The 18,841-nt window shown below is 42.8% G+C and overlaps 2 protein-coding genes across 10 annotated transcripts in view; one reads left to right on the top strand and one right to left on the bottom strand.

The window, feature by feature from the left end:
• Positions 1-9,523, top strand: part of rabgap1l (RAB GTPase activating protein 1-like) — an 89,191-nt gene extending 79,668 nt beyond the window's left edge. For 6 of the 9 annotated variants that reach the window (XM_042111936.1, XM_042111938.1, XM_042111937.1 and 3 more), the window contains 7 exons: positions 2,887-2,979; positions 6,082-6,192; positions 6,314-6,418; positions 6,668-6,751; positions 6,992-7,063; positions 8,684-8,881; positions 9,373-9,523. In XM_042111936.1, coding sequence (XP_041967870.1) covers positions 2,887-2,979; positions 6,082-6,192; positions 6,314-6,418; positions 6,668-6,751; positions 6,992-7,063; positions 8,684-8,881; positions 9,373-9,504 — 795 coding nt within the window. In that variant the 3' untranslated portion in view covers positions 9,505-9,523. Of the gene's footprint in view, positions 1-2,886; positions 2,980-3,093; positions 3,671-6,081; positions 6,193-6,313; positions 6,419-6,667; positions 6,752-6,991; positions 7,064-8,683; positions 8,882-9,372 lie in introns of those variants that run through there. The other 3 variants (XM_042111941.1, XM_042111945.1, XM_042111939.1) reach the window with 2 other exon arrangements.
• A 2,302-nt stretch (positions 9,524-11,825) lies between these two features.
• On the bottom strand, positions 11,826-15,483 carry LOC121678490 (polymeric immunoglobulin receptor-like). The gene is made up of 7 exons (XM_042058094.1): positions 14,779-15,483; positions 14,019-14,348; positions 13,315-13,641; positions 12,838-13,198; positions 12,373-12,467; positions 12,177-12,226; positions 11,826-12,038 (listed from the first exon to the last, which is right to left on the bottom strand). Exons 1-7 carry the CDS (start codon positions 14,825-14,827, stop codon positions 11,943-11,945), a joined length of 1,308 nt encoding a protein of 435 aa, XP_041914028.1. The 5' UTR covers positions 14,828-15,483; the 3' UTR covers positions 11,826-11,942.
• Positions 15,484-18,841: the final 3,358 nt, after the last annotated feature.

The following is an 18,841-nucleotide window of genomic DNA, read 5'->3' on the forward strand; positions in this document are numbered from 1 at the left end:
ACATTGACAGCTTGAAGTTGCAGCTTGTTTCGGAACAGCATGGTGCTGTGAGTGAGCAGGCACTGGCCAAGAGCCGCCAAGGTAACCCATGAGAATAGCGCAGGACACAGAACATTCTGTCCACACTTCAAACGGCATGTACTCATGCATATCCACTATCCATGGCACTGAGAAACTTTGTTTTGAACAATGTACTTTGTTGGATTTTAATGAATATTGGGTGGATATTGCAAGCTTAACTTTTCGGCAGATCTTCTAAGAATCCTGCATTCTCTATCTGTCTCTCTCTCTATCTGTCTCTCTCTCTCTCTCTCTCAACAATAGACAATAGAAAAAACATAAATATTATTACACGTCATCAGTGCGCTGTAAATCCGTCTGCAGGTATTCTCTCTAACATATTCATATTCGTACACATATTCTCTGTGTATGCATGCAAATGCATACTCTCTCTGTCTCTCTCTTTCTCTTTCTCTTTCTCTCTTGTTCTCTCTGTCTTGCATTCTATTCCATTCCAAATGCACCTGCACTACGCTGTTTACTTCTTTTACACACACACACACACACACACACACACAGATACACACACACACTCACACATCCACACACCGCAGTAGACTGCGGACAGAGAAGAGGACAAGGACAGTAGTGCAGTGTGTGTTCTAATAGTTGAGTGTCTCCAGAGTGATCCTCCTTGTCTTTCACCTGAGTGCTTCCACTAGCCGTATCCATGCACACAACAAGAAAGCAAGATGGTGTCAAGTCAGTGAGCAAGAAAATGACAGAGAAGCAGGCAAGAAAGAGATCAGTGACATCCACAGTAGCAAAGTTGCACCCTGAAACTTTACTCTCAGAATACAGTTGTGCATTTGTGCACAGCTGAATGTTTTATGTCGAAGTAAACACAAGCAAATATGTGGACAGGTAGACCAGGTGATACTGAGAAGAGCACATGATATCCCAAAGGTTCTCATTAGGTTGCCCCACATAGGTCCATCTCCATGGGAACACCCCCCTCCCCTCCCTCCAGAGGCCTCCCAGACCTGGAAAGCATTCTGAGGGAGGGCGGTGTGGACACTCAGGCTAGAAAGACAATACCCTGTTGTGTGGTAGGAACACTGACACTGTAGACATGCTCTCTGGGCCACGGCTGTCTTGCGGGGGAACAGTGAAGGCTTGGTGGTGAAGGTGTGCTTTCTGAAGCACAACTCCTAGCACAGATTCCCCATTTGCAATACACACTCTCAACGCTTGCAACACACAAGCAAAAGCACTCCAACACATGGGATTCAGACTCATATGATGAGCTGACACAGCTGGATGGTCCCAAAGCAAGGCTTTCTTCTATGTAGGCCATGTGTAGTACTTAGTGTGTGCTCTGGAACTGACCACCAAGGACAATAGTGAAATTGAATGGTTGTGTGGCGGTGTGTGTGGGTGTTTGTTTTTTCATGAACTGTGAAGGGTCAGAGTAATACTGTACTATTCCACTATTCTCATCTTTGTCTCTGTTTCTCAGCTGTTCTGTGAAACAAGCTGTTTCTGCTGTATACCTTGTGCTGATTAGGGATTACATCACACTCAGTACAGTTGGCCATGAGGAAGGCGTGTGTGTGTGTGTGTGTGTGTGTGTGTGTGTGTGTGTGTGTGTGTGTGTGTGTGTGTGTGTGTGTGTGTGTGTGTGTGTCCTGCTATTTGTCTTGACAGCAGCTTGACACAGAGTCTGGCAGAGAATAATCTGAAGGCTGATTGAGTGTGAGGCATTGCCTCCATGACTTGCTGTCACCAGCAGAGATGAGCAGCCTTTCTCTCCTCACCTTAGCAACTCCACTGCTGCCATGGCAACAACCTCCTTCCTGTCAGTGCTTAGTAGCCAGGGTGGTGATTGGGCGAGAATGTTTGGTGATCAGCTGTGTTGTGTGTTTTGTGTCTGTCGAAGATGTGCTTCTTTCAGAGGTGGTGATCTTTTCGTCCTCTTATTCAATTAATTTGTTGTCATTTTCTCCTATTTGTGTCATAATTTGCTATTCTTTGTCCTCAGATCATTTTTATTCAGTGTGAATACAGACATGCATGTAGATATAATGCAGGTTCACACCCAGCATGGCTTTTCCTCGGTCTGCCAGTCTGTATGGAATCAGGGCCTGTTTGTTTTAGAAGATGTGTACCTATACCAGCTGTGCCACACCCGTGCCTCAGCTTTGATTCCTGAGGAACAATAGAAGGCTGCGTACATGTGTGCCAACAGACTCCATAAACATGAAGGCTTTGGCCTCGGCTTCTCCTCATGCTTCAGCTGATGACATTAGTCCTCCTAATAGATTCATGAAAGTGTCTCATAAAGTTTCATTAGTTTAACATGAGAGCAGCACACACACACACATACATACATACACACACACACACACACACACACACACACACACACACACACACACACACACACACACACACACACACACACACACACTCCTTCTGGCATCCGGCATGGGGTTATCTAATCCTTAACTAGCCAGCCCGTCATGACGAGGCTCAATTCAGTAGTGCAGCTTGTGTCACCAACTAGTGGCTAAAATGTGTCTTATCACCCAGTAACAGTTGTAATGTTGCATGTCATTTCCCCTTTCTGGGGAACATTAGGGTTGCTCTCATGGGCTTCAGTGGTCCATGGCATTACACCTCTTGTTTGTGACACTGTGAAGTTGATCAGTTGCTTTGACAATTGCATTACATAAACAGATTCAAAACCTATTTTAACTAGTCATTTTGAACACAGGTAATAGTGGCACACACACACACACACACACACACACACACACACACACACACACGTATATGCACTGGAATTACTATACGTATGTCCCTCTTGTCTGCCTCATTTCTCAGGTGCCAACCAAGAAGCTGAAGAAGTTTGAGAAGGAGTACCAGTCTCTGCGAGAGAGCCAGCTGCAACAGGAGGATCCCATCGACAGGTATCAGGTGAGTCCCCCACAGCCCACCTCCCCTCACTCCCTGTCACCCCTCCAGCTGCACTCCTGCCCTCCCAGGGTGCATTGCCCTCGCATTCACTTCCGTCTTGTTGTCCTGTCCCAGTTCAGGTCTGTGTAGAGCTCTCCACGCCCCCCGCTCCAGCATGCTCTCAAAGGAAAGAGAGTGCCAGAAAGAGACCCTCTTAGTCAAGGTCAAAGGTTGTGACCTTACAGTAATGGAACAGAGGCCATGACCTTACCTACGTAATATCAGAGAAAGCGTGATCTGCCTTAAAGCCTTATTTTCCTCAAGCTGTTTTACAGAATTTATTATTATGTCAAAAGTGTAGTGGAAGCAGCTACGTGGACGTGTCTGTGTACCTCACAATGATAGATGTGATTTATTTGTTGTTTTTGTAAGTTGAGTTTGTGTATGCATGTTGTTTTTTTAGAATGATTGATAAGCTAAGTTCAACTTCAAAGAGCAGCTGAGGAACTGAGGTTAAGTTTCCTTTTTTACATTTATGTGGATGTTTTTGTCATTTTTCTTACCGATTAGATTTTGATATAAACAAAGCACTTTTTTATGCTGTTGCTATGAAAGCATTGTGTTCATTGCATTGGTTTTACTTTGTTCGTTTTCATGCTTTGATATTTATTTTATTTTTATATTCTGTTGAAATAAAGTCCTTTTTGAAATATTATCTGTAGTTAGGTCTTATTGTAGAGTTGCTTATTGGTAGAGTAGCTTATTAAATCACTAAATGTATGATCTTCAAAAATGTGTTTTTGTCTGTAAAATTTATTTTGGGTTAGGGTTTATTTTGGGTTTAGGGTTCAGCTAGAAGTGTTCAGCTAGAATAATCCTTGTTCACATTCACACATGTATTCCACTTAAGCTGCTATAAAGTTATCTTGTCCATTGAACATTGTTTTGAGGAAGAATTCTGTGTTTATGTATTCGTCACAATGTCTGCTTGTCCCACTCTGCACGCATGTGTCTTATGAAGGGAGAGCTTAATTCTCAGGGGGGGAAAAACACAATTAAAATAGCCCATGCTGAACCTGCTGCACTCTGCACAGCACAGAGCAGATGACTTCCTGTTTTACTCCGACTCTGTACTCAGGCTAGTCATCCACTTCCTCCCCTCATCTGACCCACAGCCCTCACATGTGGCCAATCAGAGGGGGAGATGGTGGAAGGTGTATTTCCAGCTCAAGGTGGAAGCTAAATGTTTGGCAGAGTTGATGAAGGGGCAGGGATCCCTAACTGTGGCAGGAGTGTGTTTGTGCATGTGTGTGCGTCTGTTTGTGGTAAAAGACAAGAGAGGGATGCTCTACAGGTGATAATAACTGTCAGTCTAGGAGGTAAGCCAGAGTCTTAGTATATTTACAGCTGTGCTGTTTGCTGGAATCTTGGTCACACTTGACTTGGATAGTCCCCTTTAGACTATATGCAGATGCTCAGATCATCAACAACTATCTGTTGACATTCTGTTAACTGCATTTTATGGTTAATGTTAGTGTTAGGGGTTTGGTATGGTTAAGGTGCTGTTCAGTTGTACAACAATTTTACATACTGAACTGAATCTCAACAGATGATCTGTAAAGTCTCTCTGGGCGGACTATCCAAGTAAAGTGTTACCAGAATCTCTCTCTCTCTCTCTTTCTCTTTCTCTCGCTCTCTCTCTCTCTCTGACCTCTAGTCTATTCTGTTCTTTTTCCATCTTTTTAGCTTGCTGTTCATCATCATCATCATGGTCTGACATTTGCACAGCAGAGCTCTATACTCCAAGAGCAGTGTAACTCTTACATGGGCTTCAGGGAGGGCTAGGCTAGTTCTGAGCTTGTCACCCTGTCCTCTACCCACAGCCTCACTGCAGGCGTGACATTAGCTCCATGGGGGGAGGGGAGTCTGGGAAATGGGAGTCAGATGACCTGGCTTTTCCTCTTCCTGACTGAGAGTGTCTGTGTGTCATGTGAGGCCATTAGTATCAGAGGAGGCCAGGAAACCTCCCTGTCACAAGACCTGTTGCTTGACCATGAAGCGTAGAAAAGCCAGAGTAACATTACCCGTTCTGGGATGCGGGGGCTAAACATTCTGAACCCATCGACCTTGTAGTCACAAAGGATGGTGAGGCATCATCACGTTTTGTCTGCTCAACAGCAATGCGCTTTTTACCTGCTTCAGTACATCCCTTCATGGCGTTGTAACTGTATTGTACTGATTGCTGTGCCCCACCTTGCAGAGTTGGAGAACTTGTAGTGTGTAGTTAATAGCCCTATACTGTAGCTTACTCTGCTCTCTGATTTCAAATATTCACACAGACTGGCCTGAGTGTTTAGTGGTTAAAGCAGAGACGTTCAGCGGTGGCAGCCAACCATCATTATGATTCCGTCAGTTTGCCTGTTTTCTGTGCCAGGGAAGGCTGCTATAAGCATTATTTTGTTAATTCCACAATTTGGGCTAAATTCTATTCATTACTTCATCCTATTCTAAAAGACTGATTTGGGGTCTGTTTAACCAAGCATCATTATGTGTGGTGGTAATGAACATGGTTCACATCTGTGATGTGAATCAAAATAGAGATTAAAAGGAAGAAGTGTTGATTTGCTAAACTTAGCACTGGGACTTATCCAGTGTTACAAGAGTGCCCAAACGGATGGAATGTAGTTGCTTGATTGTTTTCAGTATGCAATAATGTTTGTGTGCATCTTGGAGAGAGAGTAAATCTTAGCAGCTTTTGCAAAGCCAGCTCAACAAGCTATGCCGTTTCTCTCTCTCTCTCGTTTGAATTGTCATTTGCTATTTATAATGCATCATTACTTACAGCCCATCATATTAAGTCACCTTTTTCACTGTATTGTGTTTGTGTGTGTGTGTGTGTGTGTGTGCGCGTGTGTGTGCGCGCATGTGTGTGTGTGCGCATGTGTGTGTGTGCGCATGTGTGTGTGTGTGTGTGTTTGTGTGTGTGTGTGTGTGTGTGTGCGCGTGTGTGTGCGCGCATGTGTGTGTGTGCGCATGTGTGTGTGTGCGCATGTGTGTGTGTGTGTGTGTGCGCATGTGTGTGTGTGCGCATGTGTGTGTGTGCGTCTGTGTTCTCTCCTGCAGAGAGAGAATCGCCGGCTACAGGAAGCCAGCATGCGTTTGGAACAGGAGAATGATGACCTCGCACACGAGCTGGTCACCAGTAAGATCGCCCTGAGAAACGACCTGGACCAGGTGAGCTCACCCCCCGAGCCCCAACTCTAACTGAGCCAGATGTGTGTTTCTCTCTCAGCCCTGGGTATCCTTCAGCTGGATGTGCTCTGTGTGTTTCACTCTGTGTGTCCTTGGTCCCCAGGCAGAGGACAAGGCGGATGCTCTGAACAAGGAGCTGTTGAATACCAAACAGCGTCTGGTGGAGACGGAGGAGGAGAAGAGGAGACAAGAGGAGGAGACTGCACAGGTCACACAGATTTAGAGGAAGATAGGAATTGTCACAACTGTTTATGAGAAGTTTGAGATGGAAGTAGCATATGTTGCTGTGTGTATACAGTATGACTCTTGGTCCAGTAACATTGTGTCTGTTAATTGATACTGTATAATTGCAGTATTCATTATAATATTGCCAATGTTGTCTAAAATTATTTATTATTATAACCTTCTTAACAGTGTCTGTTGGATGTATCTGAATCTCTGTTTTTCTTGTGTTCAGCTGAAGGAGGTTTTCCGGAGGGAGCTGGAGAAAGCCGAGTCTGAGATCAAGAAGACCACCGCCATCATCGCTGAGTACAAACAGGTACCCCCCACCCCCACTACCGCTCCACTGCAGGACTCAGTCATTTGTCTAGTACTGTGTTCAAAACATTAAAACCTTTACTTGACTGGACTTGATGCCATGGGCTTTCAGGACAGGGCACTATCTGCCATGCCCAGCCATCAGTCCCAGGCTTGTGCTTGAGCCCTGAGCCCAGTGTTCACAATGCAATAGGCGGTAGTGCTAGCTGAGCTTGTGTGTTCTCTGTTGCTGTTGATGTAGATCTGCTCCCAGCTCAGCACCAGGCTGGAGAAGCAGCAGGCTGCCACTAAAGAGGAGCTGGATATTGTGAAGGTGAGAGACACTACAGAACCACTAAAGAACAACTACAATCCATATGAATTTGAATTACTGTTCGCATGCTATATTCTCTACTACTCCTGATAGGACATTTTGTTGCTATTGAGCAAGTAACATCCCTAAATATTGTTTTCCATTTAAAAAAAAGCTTGGGCATTGGCTTATAACATTATCATTATTGTTTGTTTGTCTGTTTTCTGTGGTGTGGATGAGCACTCCGGAGGGGTATTTCACAAAACCTAGATAAGGGATTAAGCTGGGATTTTTGGTAATCCTGGTGATTCCTGGATGAATTTAGCCTTTACTTCGTTTCACAAAAGAGATGGCACATAAGTTACCATGGGATTTATTCTGTGCACCTAACCTAGCTAACAGCCAGGTTTAGTTCATTCTAATGTTTATTATGTTTTCTTATTGGTTCAGTCATTCAAATTAGACCTCCATGTGATTTTTTTACGAACTTTATTTCATTTGTATACTATTTGCTAAATGTATTTGCTCTCAAAACACAACAGATTGTCTGCCTAATACCATATGGCTTCTTTTGTTGATAGACGTTTGATGAATAGCCTACTGTACTGTAGTAGTTCCTGGTAGGGCAATTTTTCAACGAATTCACTTATAAAGACAATATACATGCGTATAGTCATAGGCTGCTGTGTGTATTTTTGCCCACCACGCCCACTCTCGCTGTTTTACAGAAACAGCCGTGTTTCCCCGATCAAAAAAGAAAAACTTTACATCGTTGTTAGTCTGTATCAAAAGCGGTTGTTCATGGCGGTGTGAATGACGCTGTTTTCTGCGTCTTTTTTATTACAACCATGGGGTTTTTGGAGAAAAAACAAGAATGCACATATATCCTGAATTATTTACACCTGGCTTGACATAGTCGCTCCTACTCATCCTGGATTGGTGTTAATGAAACGTGTTGAGCTAGGATGACCAGACAACGCTATGTCAAGCCTCACTTTATCACCTATCTCGGATTTCTTAATTCTGCCTTTGTGAAATAGCCCTCAGGCTGATTAGTGTTCATTCCAGTGTTGTGTAATCATTGTGTTGTGTTGTGGGTTTGTGTAGAGTAAGGTGTTGTGTAAACATTGTGTGAACATTGTGTTGTGTTGTGGGTTTGTGTAGAGCAGTGATCCTCACTATTTTTTTCCACAAGAGCCACATTGGCAGTGCAAAATCAAAAGGAGAGACACTTTTACGACAACATACTAAGTCACCTTTGCAAATGTGCATTTCTACATATAAATTGGACATCCCACAAAAAAAGAAATAACACAGCCAATACATTTTCATTTAAGACCAGATTTACTTTAATACTGGGATGAGCGGAAGCTGCCATGCATGTCCTTGACTTTCTTCATGCTGTATTTTTAGTATTATTAGTAGCAGCTTTGACAATACCCCCTTTAGGAAGCACCATTAAGGCTTAATAACTTCCTTTCACCTTCATTACTGTATTTGGGTGAAGGGGGAATTATAATTCAGATGTTTATAATTTTGTTTTTATCAAGCTGGGGCCAGAGATAATGGCCTTTGGCGAACAGTTTAGGCCTACTCAAAATGTGTAAAATCAAATTTGTGTTGTGTTGTGGGTTTGTGTAGAGTAAGGTGATGCCGTGCGAACGCTGTCGGGAGGTGTTCAGTAAGGACGGGCCTCTGCAGATGCCGACCATGTCGCGGGACAGCCAGCCGTTGGAGCAGGACGAGGAGAAGGACTCTCTGAAGGCCCAGCTGAGGGAGCTGGAGCTGGAGCTGGCCCAGACCAAGTTGCAGCTGGTGGAGGCCAAGTGCAAGATCCAGGTCAGGCCTGACACACATGTCCAGCTTCTTATCACTCATTCATTATCACTCGTAGAGTTGCTTTATTTTTTGTCTGTCATTCTTTCCTTTTCAATGCTACCAACTGAAAAGGTTCCACACTTCCTTGACAAAATAGATAACAGAGTTAGTCACTCTCAAATAACACAGTCTGCATGTACAAGCCACTTGTGACATCACAATTTATATTTTATATTTGAGATTCCAGATTCATATTTGTCACTATTTCAGCATATCATGGTTTGTTGCTAATGAAATATAAAGTAAACACACTAAACATTTGAGCAATGCATCATAGGTCATGGGTATGGATAATGATAATCATCATGTAGCTGAACAGATTATTGCATTAAGGCTGTAATTATGAGTGGAGGCCCACACAGTATCATTAACATCTAATCTTCTCTCCCTCTTTCATTCTCTCTCTCTCTCTCTCTCTCTCTCTCTCTCTCTCCATCTGTCCCTGTCCTCAGGAACTGGAGCATCAGAGAGGGGTCCTAATGACTGAGGTGCAGGCAGCCAAGAACTCCTGGTTCAGCAAAACCCTGGGCTCCCTAAAGACATCCTCCAGCAACCAGACCCCTCCCTCACCAAAAGAGGGCTAGCAGGGTAGTGGGGCGGGATGGCGGGATGGGGGGAGGGGGGGGGGGGGGGGGGGTCAGTCAAACCATGGGGAGGGAAGGCTGCTCTGAGAGGGGTGGGGTTGGGTGAGGGGGGTGTGGGGTGGGGGAGGGTGGGTACACAGACCAATCTCACCAACACTACATCCTTTCGCAACAACCTCCCCCACCACCACCACCATCACCACCACCACCCTGGAAATGCAGTATTCCCTCTCCAGCGGATGGGGGCCTCTTCATACAGGCCTGTGTTTCAGTGAGCCGTGTGGCCTGAGCCCCCTCTGGTGGCACTGCACAGGAATGGCACTTTGCACACCCATGTGAGATTCAGCCGTGGGCACACGCATTGGGGTGGGGGCAACATTGGAGGTAGTGCCTTAAATGGCAGCGTCATCTCGTGCTCATCCCGTTTGATTTACTCTCTTTCTCTCTCGGTCTCTCTCTCTCTCTCTCTCTCTCTCTGAGTGCCTGTGCAAAGGGAAGCCATTACAGCCGTAACAATTAATGTCAACATGGCATGACAGACATTGTGAAAGAGCTGTGTTTACCAACCCAACATGAACCACATGCTTTGAGCAGTAGAGGCTTGTAGCTTTGCACACGTGGACGCATGGCATTACTAAGGCACCAGAGCTTGAGCACAGTTAGCAACACTGAATCAGGACAGGAACGTAGGAGACTCCAGGCAGTTCTTTATTACACTGGAGACTAGCTGAGGACATGGCGGCTCCTTGTAGCATCCTGGCTAGTTTTTGAGGTTTTGAAGGGAGCACTGGTAATCCGCAGATCTGCTCCATCAACCCTGCACTACTTTGAAATGATGCTACGTGTGCATTCACTGCAGATCAAGTATCTTTCTCTTTGTAAGGAACTCTGTGGTAAGGATCATGATAACAAGCAGTTTCAGTCGCCCTTTTCAGCAAGAGCATTAATGTGTAGAGCACAGTAATCTCAGTTATGCTTTGTGGAAGGGGATACTGCATTTGACAAAAATAAGTTTCTTTGTTTTCTATATAGGTATAATAAAGTATAATTGTTCTGTCATATAAATGTGTTTAACTAAATGTTGATCTTTTTTAATCTTGTACAATTCAAATTGGAGGAAGTGCTTTGTTATTTTTTACTATTTTCAAGTTGAATGTGGTCTTTCAACATGTCATTCACCCAAAAGCACAGTGGGTCATGTTCAGTCCAGACTCCAAAACTGGACGTGCCAAGTGACATTCCAAATTCACAGTGTCATTCCCATAATCCAAACCAGTCCACCTTCACATCCAACAAGTACTCTGGCCAGATGTTGTGTATGTGTGTGTGTGTGTGTGTGTTTGAATCACAGGTCAACCATATTGGTACCCAAGATTTATGTAATGTCTCACCATTGAAATATTCTCCTGTCTGAAACCGTTTCCCTCTGTATATGAGTGAATGAGATTAGGGTGTCCAGACTCGTGCCAAGATCTCTTCACTGAGTGCTTCCCCTTCCCCGGCTCTCCAAATGGCATTAACCACAGCTGCAGAGGCAGCATGATGGCTTGCTCTCAACACAAGTCCAAACTCTCCTGCTAGCAAACCCATGCCTGTGCCATGTCCAATTAGCCAGGATGCGTGAGAACACTAGGGAGGGACATTGTGTGTACTTCTTCTAATCAGTATTCTGCAACTTATGTGGTCCTTTGGCAGAGTGATGCAGTACATCCAGTGTACAGACAAGACTTTTTAAATGTCCTATTTTATCATAACTGCATGGCCTTGTGTACACTAACATCACTTCTATGTCGAACACTATTTTATCATTCATTTATACTGTTGTCTAAAAAAGGAGAAGAAAAATGTACTTAATAAAAATGATCAGGATCTCTTCATTGTTAGTACATGTTTCACTTTGAACGTTTCTGTCAAGTGAGATGCAGCCGTCATAATGAAGGAATATTGACTGAGAATTCAGTGCAGTATGTTGGCTGCAGAGGCTACTAACTGCAGGGCTGAACCAGGGCACCTTACCTTCTCTGCTGCCATGTGAGGGTGGAAAAGACTCACCTGTGGGCTGTGCATTATTCATGTTAATTCTGATGCTCTTTTCTGTACAATAACGACCTGACACAAGTTAATAATAAACCTGTTTGTCCTCATATCTGTTTGCTGTTGTTAATACTGTAATGCGTCATATCTGAGTTAGTCAAGGTTGTTATTATAAAGCCCAGACAAACCATAAGAATGACCATTGTTTGCTAGGGAACTCTAATCTGAACTGTTTAGTGATTCACCAGACTGCACTGATCAAATGTACAAATTCAAGATCAAATGTACAAATTGGCCCAAATATATATTGTTTTATTTTCAAAATAACATTTCATGATAAAATAAGTTAGACCAAACACTATCCCATACTCAAATAAAGAGAATGGCAGATGGACTGTATTCAGCTACAGTGCTCCCTCACTTTCAGGGTCTTCACTATGGTACAGAAGACACGAGCGAGGCCAGTCATTTCCAACGTCGTCCACCAAATCCTCCTCCATCTGTAAGACACCAAGGGATAGGTCAGTCACTGTACACTACACTCTCAGGCCCCTGCTTATTTTCAAGAAAGTCATTTTAGAGCAAAATATGGTTCTTTAGCTCAATTGTCCATATTTTAAACGTTCCACCAGACTCACATTAAACTGTTGTGTCATGTCATCCAGTTCTATTCTGATGTGACGTCGCTCTGCAAATGGAAAAAGACGGTTTTGTAGTTGGGATTAACTGTCTCCAAAATAAGAAATTAAAAGACAACAGGATCTTTCATGTGCCTATGCATGTAAGATATGAAAGAGGTATACTTCATGTGATACTGCACACAAACACACTTACTGTGATGACGCCAATAATTGAAGGAGGCCCCAACAATAATCACCACTGCCATCACTATGCCCGTGACAATCGCAGCTGACTGCCAAATCAGATGCCTGAAAGACAACCAAGATAATGTAAGGAACTGCGTTCATAGTCCATAACTCATGAAAAAACTCATGGGTAGCAAAAATCTCTGCAGACCCCGCACATCCTGGTCACAAACTGTTCAACATCCTTCCCTCTGGTAGGCGATACAGGGTTTGCCAAAACCAGCCGACACAAAGACAGTTTCTTCCCCCAAGCAGTCACTCTGTTGAACGCTCAGAAATAGCCCCCACCCTTACACATAACAGTCAATCAACACTGTTCTGCTCATCTATCATCTTACAATTACAATATTGTTATTAATACATTATCATTGCACTGAACTGCCCCCCTCCCACACACACACACAAAACAGAATTAACAGAATTTGAGTCATACCTATTGTAGATTGTGGTATCCTCTGTGGTGTTTAAAGGCACAGTCGAACACGTATTATTAAATGCACATTTTGGGGCAACGTCTGTTGGTGTTACTGTAGCTGAATATGTGTCTGACGTCTCCCCATTTGCTGAAGTAGTTGAGATTGTGCTGGTCAGTACTGCAGAAGATGTCAGGTCATATTTGGTTGATTGACCCGAAGTGTCCGTGACTGCAGTTGTTGTAGATGTCTTTCCTTGTGGATTATGTGTCAGCAGAGAGTGAAATGTTGTCTTAGGGGCAGTGATTTCTGATGTTGGCCCACGGGTAGTTTGTCCGCCTGGGGCCCACGAGGAAGCTAAAACCCCACCAGATGTTGTAACTGTTCAAATAGGAAAATGCAGTGCAGTTAGCCAACACCACACAAATCACATAAATCACATTAGCAATACATCCTACTTGAGAGTCGATTGTATGACGACTGTATGACAAGCTCACCTGTAATGTTGTGAAATCTGTCCAGTTTTTCTGTTACGTTAATATGCACAGGGGCCTGTATGTCACCAGCAGAACACCAGTACCAGCCTATATCCTTCCTCTCCAGTTTCATCAGAGTTACCGTAAAAACTCCGCTGCCGTCATCAGAGATTGTGACAGATGGCTCCTCGGGTGGCGATGTGGCTGACCGACAGGAGTGGAGATTTCCACTCTCACACCACTTCTTCTCAGCACTCTTTAGTCTGTCACGGTACAAACAGGGGATGCTCACATTGCCTCCCTCTTCAACAGACACCCTGTTATCCATCACAAACAAATCTGGAGGATCTGAAATGAATGAGCAAACTGCATGGGAATGGAATCTAATGACACTCTTTTGAGAGTCTTTTGGGCCCACAGAAAATTGCTATGGGGACAAAAATTGTTCTCACCTTCCATCCACATTCACCCAACCTTCACATGGTTACCTTAGCTTTGTTTTGTAGATAGGGTCATGAAATACATCATTTTATTAACAAAAAACTACACCAAAATAATACACTTTTTGTGCCTACAACTAGAACACCATGCATTTCAATGTAAGCCATTGCCCCAACTAAAACTGAATCAGCTGCCAGCCCACCTTATTTCCTCTACACATCCAGTATATGCTTTCCTTTGGCCCATCCTCATCATTACTAATGTTACAGTCCAACTGCACCTACCTTCAGTCACCTGAAGCTCCAGAGACGTTCTGAGAGTCTGAGAGCTGAACCCACTCATTTTAATGGCACACCAGTAGCGGTCAGTGTCCTTCACATCAAGGTTTGTTTTTGTTACGGTGAAAACCTGCTCAGATGGATAGTCTGTAATGAACACCCCCTCTGTCCTGGATTTTGAGGTGGTGCGGGCAATCTCTCTACAGAAAACCCAACTGCGGCCCTTGCACCAGTACTTCACATTAGTCCGGTACGTCCTGTGGTAGTGACATGGGATAGTGATAGAACCCCCCTTCTGCACTGCCACCTTGGATACTGTCCAGAGACTGTTTCCACCTATAACGACATGATGCCAGTGAAGATGCAAGGACTGATAAGTCAGAATTCAACAAGAAGACATTCTCACCTGCAGCTTGAAATATATGAAACCAAGAGCTGTGATAAACAGAATGAATACGACTACCTCATACCGCTAACAGACATGCCTTGGCAGAAGCTGTCCAATAGCAGGAATTGACATTTCAACACATCTCACATGTAAAATGCACATTTGCACACTGACCTTTGTAAATTCTTGTCACTTCACAAAAAATAACTTAAGTTAAGATATACATCAAATAAGATATAGATAATGTTAGGGCTTTACAACCTCTGATTGTTATTTGTTTGTCTTTTTCTCTTCATTTTCACATGAATCACTGTAAGAGCACGGTAACTTCTGAAAATGTCACCATGACCAAATTGTAAAGCAAAATACATGTCTTACCTTGAAATCCATGGAGCAGTATGAAAAGGGCTATCCTAAAAAACAACATTCCTTCCAATTTTTTGTCTGCGCTCTACCTGGAAAAACTGTTCTGCTTCCTGTTTGTGTTTGAGAGAGAGATTGTGATTGAGGTCTCACTGATATGGCTGAGGTTGTCTAAGCAACATAGTAAAAATGACCAAGATTTCCGGACGTCTATCCTCTTGCCAGTCTCACTTCCTTGATTTTTACAATGAGTGTCCAACACAATCGCTTGTTTTGCCATCGGCCTCTATTGCAAAATCGGACTTTCCCTGGACAGAAGTGATGCAATTAATAGTGAAAAGCTTTGTGCTGGGTCAACAAATAGAGCAGTATTTAAATACAAATAGTGAAATGGACATGGTCTCAGAATACATTGATGAACTGATAAATCCAATAAAAAAATGTAAATCCCTTTTTTATGTCCAACCTTCCCTTGTTTAAATCTCTATGACAGTTATATTTCTAAACTTAATTTAATTAAAAAAAATAATAGTAAAAAAAAAATACTGGTCATTCTCATGGACGGTAGGATTTTAACTGTGTCCTCCTGGGAAAGGAACATTGCAAGAACTAAAGACAAAAGCTACATGTTTTTTTCGTACTAGCATGAGGCAGTGCCATGTGATTCTACATCAACTAGATGTACCGCATAGCGGTACAAAATATGACCGCCGCTCAGTCCTGTACATCCGTTCCGCGAAAATAAATCACACTTCAATTTGTCTCCATATTTTACTCCATCCCCCACTCTTGAAACTTTTGTGTATGCTTGTTTGGCATGCCTAAGTGTGTGTGTGTGCGGCTGCACAGAGAGTAGCCTACTGGTGCTGAAAAGGTGAATAGATTGTAGAATAGCCAAAGAAGATGTAGCATTGTTATAAAACCTTTAACATCTCTAAACAATCACAAGTAGGGCAGTTCATCACAGTTCATCCATTGCAACTGGATTGATGAAAGGTCACTTACACCTGTAGGCTACATTGTATTTGGGAAAAGCAAAAGGTATCAGCATAATGTTATTTATTTATTTATTTATAAACAAAAACATCTCTATCAGTTCCGTGCCGTTTTCAACAGCTATCAAAAACAAAGGTCATTTTTGGATGGATGGATTGTTTGTGAATATTTCTTCTTCTACATAAGATTTTAGTCATCTTTAGTTCATGTAATACTTTATTGTCAATGCACAAATTAAGTAACAGTAGTCTGAAACGTTATTGTTAATGCACAAATTAAGTAACAGTAGTCTGAAACGAAATGCTGTTTTACATCTAGTGGTGCAAATAACTGACATTTCCAAATGGGCCTTGATGAAATGCGTCGCTAGACTGTTCATACACATTTTAACGGGCCAAAGTTGAAGAGCTGTTGTCCGTTATTGTTCGTGCAAATATAGGCTGATTCATGTTCCCTTGCATTGTGTAACTGAGGTCCATGGCTAGTCTGGCTTTCACCAGACCAACCTCAATCTTTTAAGAAATCAAAAAATAAATAGCGGGCAGATCAGGCTGGGTTCACCAAGCCTAGTCCATAGGCACCCGATATTGTTCACGCTCTGGCTATTCTAAATGGAGGGATCAGGCATCAGGGAGTTATATGTAACTAACATCAGGGAGTTATATGTAACTAACACACTAGATCCTAATAGAAAGCTGTTAGCTTACCTAAGCTACAGGTAGGCTTATAAGGTAGGCCTATTTACAACATAAATTGTCAATAGGCTATGCTGGCTTACGCCTTACAGTATCAAGCGGACTTAAACTGCCATATCGTGGCGAAAAGTTGTGATAAAATTCACGTAGCTCCATGAGTCAAGGAAAGCGCGAATGAAGTAGCCACTTCTAAATGGGACCCACTACACAGTAGCTTAAGGTGTGTTGCTAAAGCAGCCATAATGAAATGAAGGTGTCATTGTTTGGATACTTCACACACATGCTTTTTAATTTCACAGACTACAACTACCAAGCTGGAATCAAAGCACATCGATTCCCCTCTCACACCCTGCACGCACTTAAAACAAAATAAACAGGCGTCTCAGTCTCACACATGTATAGGCAAAACTGTATCAGACCGGTGTAACGTTTGTAAATCTTCCATTGCACTGAATGATTTTTGTAGCACATGCAACAAATGACAGTCGAAAGATACAAATACAGTGCTGCTATCAATTTGCTTGGTATAACCGCATTTATAGTTTTCTACAAATGCAATCAATCAAATTGGCCTCCATCACTCAACCAACGCTAACGGTAACATTACCTAGGTCCTTATTGATATTATAAGATTAACGTACCTGCAGTAAAAACCAAGCATGTCCGATAAACATCCTCTTTTATTTCGGCTTCAAGAAGAAATGGGAATTACATTTCATGTGAACATCATCCTATCCTTATTAGACGTTCTCTGCGGTAAACTATAGTCCTTGTAAACCCACGTTTAACTTCCAACAAAATTACGTCTCACTGCAACAATGCGCCATCTAGTGGACAAACGACTACTTATCCAATACTGGAAATGCAGCCATGATGATGATGATGAATATATATTTTGCCTTTCTTTTAATCCTACTGAATTTGTAATTATGTATCGGCCGTTCTAATACCGATAGTATGTGGGTGCCTGTGTGTGTGTGCATGTGTATATGTGTGCACCGCCATCTACAGGCCAATGAGTGTACAGTTGCTAAATGTACACATAATCTATTTTTTTTTAAGACCCCCCCATGGATGAAATTCTACGAAACGTGGCATACCCCCAGAGAATGCCAGGTCAATCATACAAATAAAATTTGGTGCAGTTCTGAACATCTTAACTGAAGATAGGGGCGATTAAAGCAGAATAATATTGCATTTTCATCACAAATGAGTGATTATAGGCCAGATTGATGTGGGCCCTTGAGACCAACATACCATAAAAGATTCTTCATCCTCGGTGCCACGGTTCAGGTAGTTATTTAGGAAAAACTGCTTTTTTTGCGGTTCGGGGGGCCCAGCACGGGGGGGGGGGGGGGGGGGGGGGGGGAGTGGACCCCGGGGACGAAACGAAATTTTTCCGTAAAAGTCTAGTGGGGCTACGTACCCACCAAATTTCATGTGTCCCGGTGGTTCGGTGTCCCGGGTATCGTTGACCAAAAATTCAGGAAGTAGATGAGGAAAAAAAAAAAAAAAAAATGACAATCCCTATATGATCATAATTAATTTACCACATGCCCACAGTGTAAGGGCACGACAAACCTGAGTTTGATTTATTTATATAAAGCAGATCTTGCTGTAGCCCAATCAAAGCTGATTCAGCTTTGAAGGCTTCAGCTGATTCAGCCTAAGGGTAGAACAACCACCACAATAAACCAATATGATTAAGTTCACATGGATTGGTGAACTGCAACCTGCATTGGACATGTACCCAGCACCATCCCAGCAGATGGAGACAAATATTTAATCATTATTAATATGCCCTTGTTTCTGAAGAAATCTCCATAATCTAACACTGTTCATCAACAAATTATATAACACATATACTGTATATATATTTAGCAACACATAAATCCATTAGCCTTTAAGAGCTACAAATGGCTCAAAACTAAACCCTCTGGAATGGATAATATAGGCCTGCCTTAGGAGTGATAAAACAAAACAAAAAAATGCCTAAAGCTGCTTTCAGACATAGGTGTAAGTCCGCGGTAGCCTATCAAGTGGTATTATATCTGAACAACATAACTTACATAAATGCTATGAATATGAGACAGTATTCAAGCAGAGACAAAGCTAAAGGTAAAGGAATCTCTTGTTGCTGATCCAGCAGATGTGATGTGAGCGTGCCACTCGTTGGTCACTCACCTCATCTAGACTCACTAACCCCAAAGCACAACCACCTGCACCAGCTTTGAGAACCACTGCCTAGCCTCCATACACTGATGATGATGTGAAATCAACTAAACCTCACTACTATTCTCTCTGTTCTCTCTGTCTTTATTTCAAAATGTGAAACTTTCGTATATATAGATTCATCACACATAAGGTAAAATATTTCAAGCCTCAAG

This window comes from Alosa sapidissima, chromosome 12, assembly GCF_018492685.1.
Source record: "Alosa sapidissima isolate fAloSap1 chromosome 12, fAloSap1.pri, whole genome shotgun sequence".
Taxonomy (NCBI): Eukaryota; Metazoa; Chordata; class Actinopteri; order Clupeiformes; family Clupeidae; genus Alosa; species Alosa sapidissima.

Excerpts from the sequence above, each read along its gene's own strand:
- LOC121678490 (XM_042058094.1), bottom strand. The coding sequence starts at position 14,827 with ATGTTGTTTTTTAGGATAGCCCTTTTCATACTGCTCCATGGATTTCAA. Across the intron at positions 13,199-13,314 it reads CAGATTTCACAACATTACAG|TTACAACATCTGGTGGGGTT; the intron begins GTGAGCTTGTCA and ends CTATTTGAACAG. Across the intron at positions 12,468-12,837 it reads GATACCACAATCTACAATAG|GCATCTGATTTGGCAGTCAG; the intron begins GTATGACTCAAA and ends GTTGTCTTTCAG.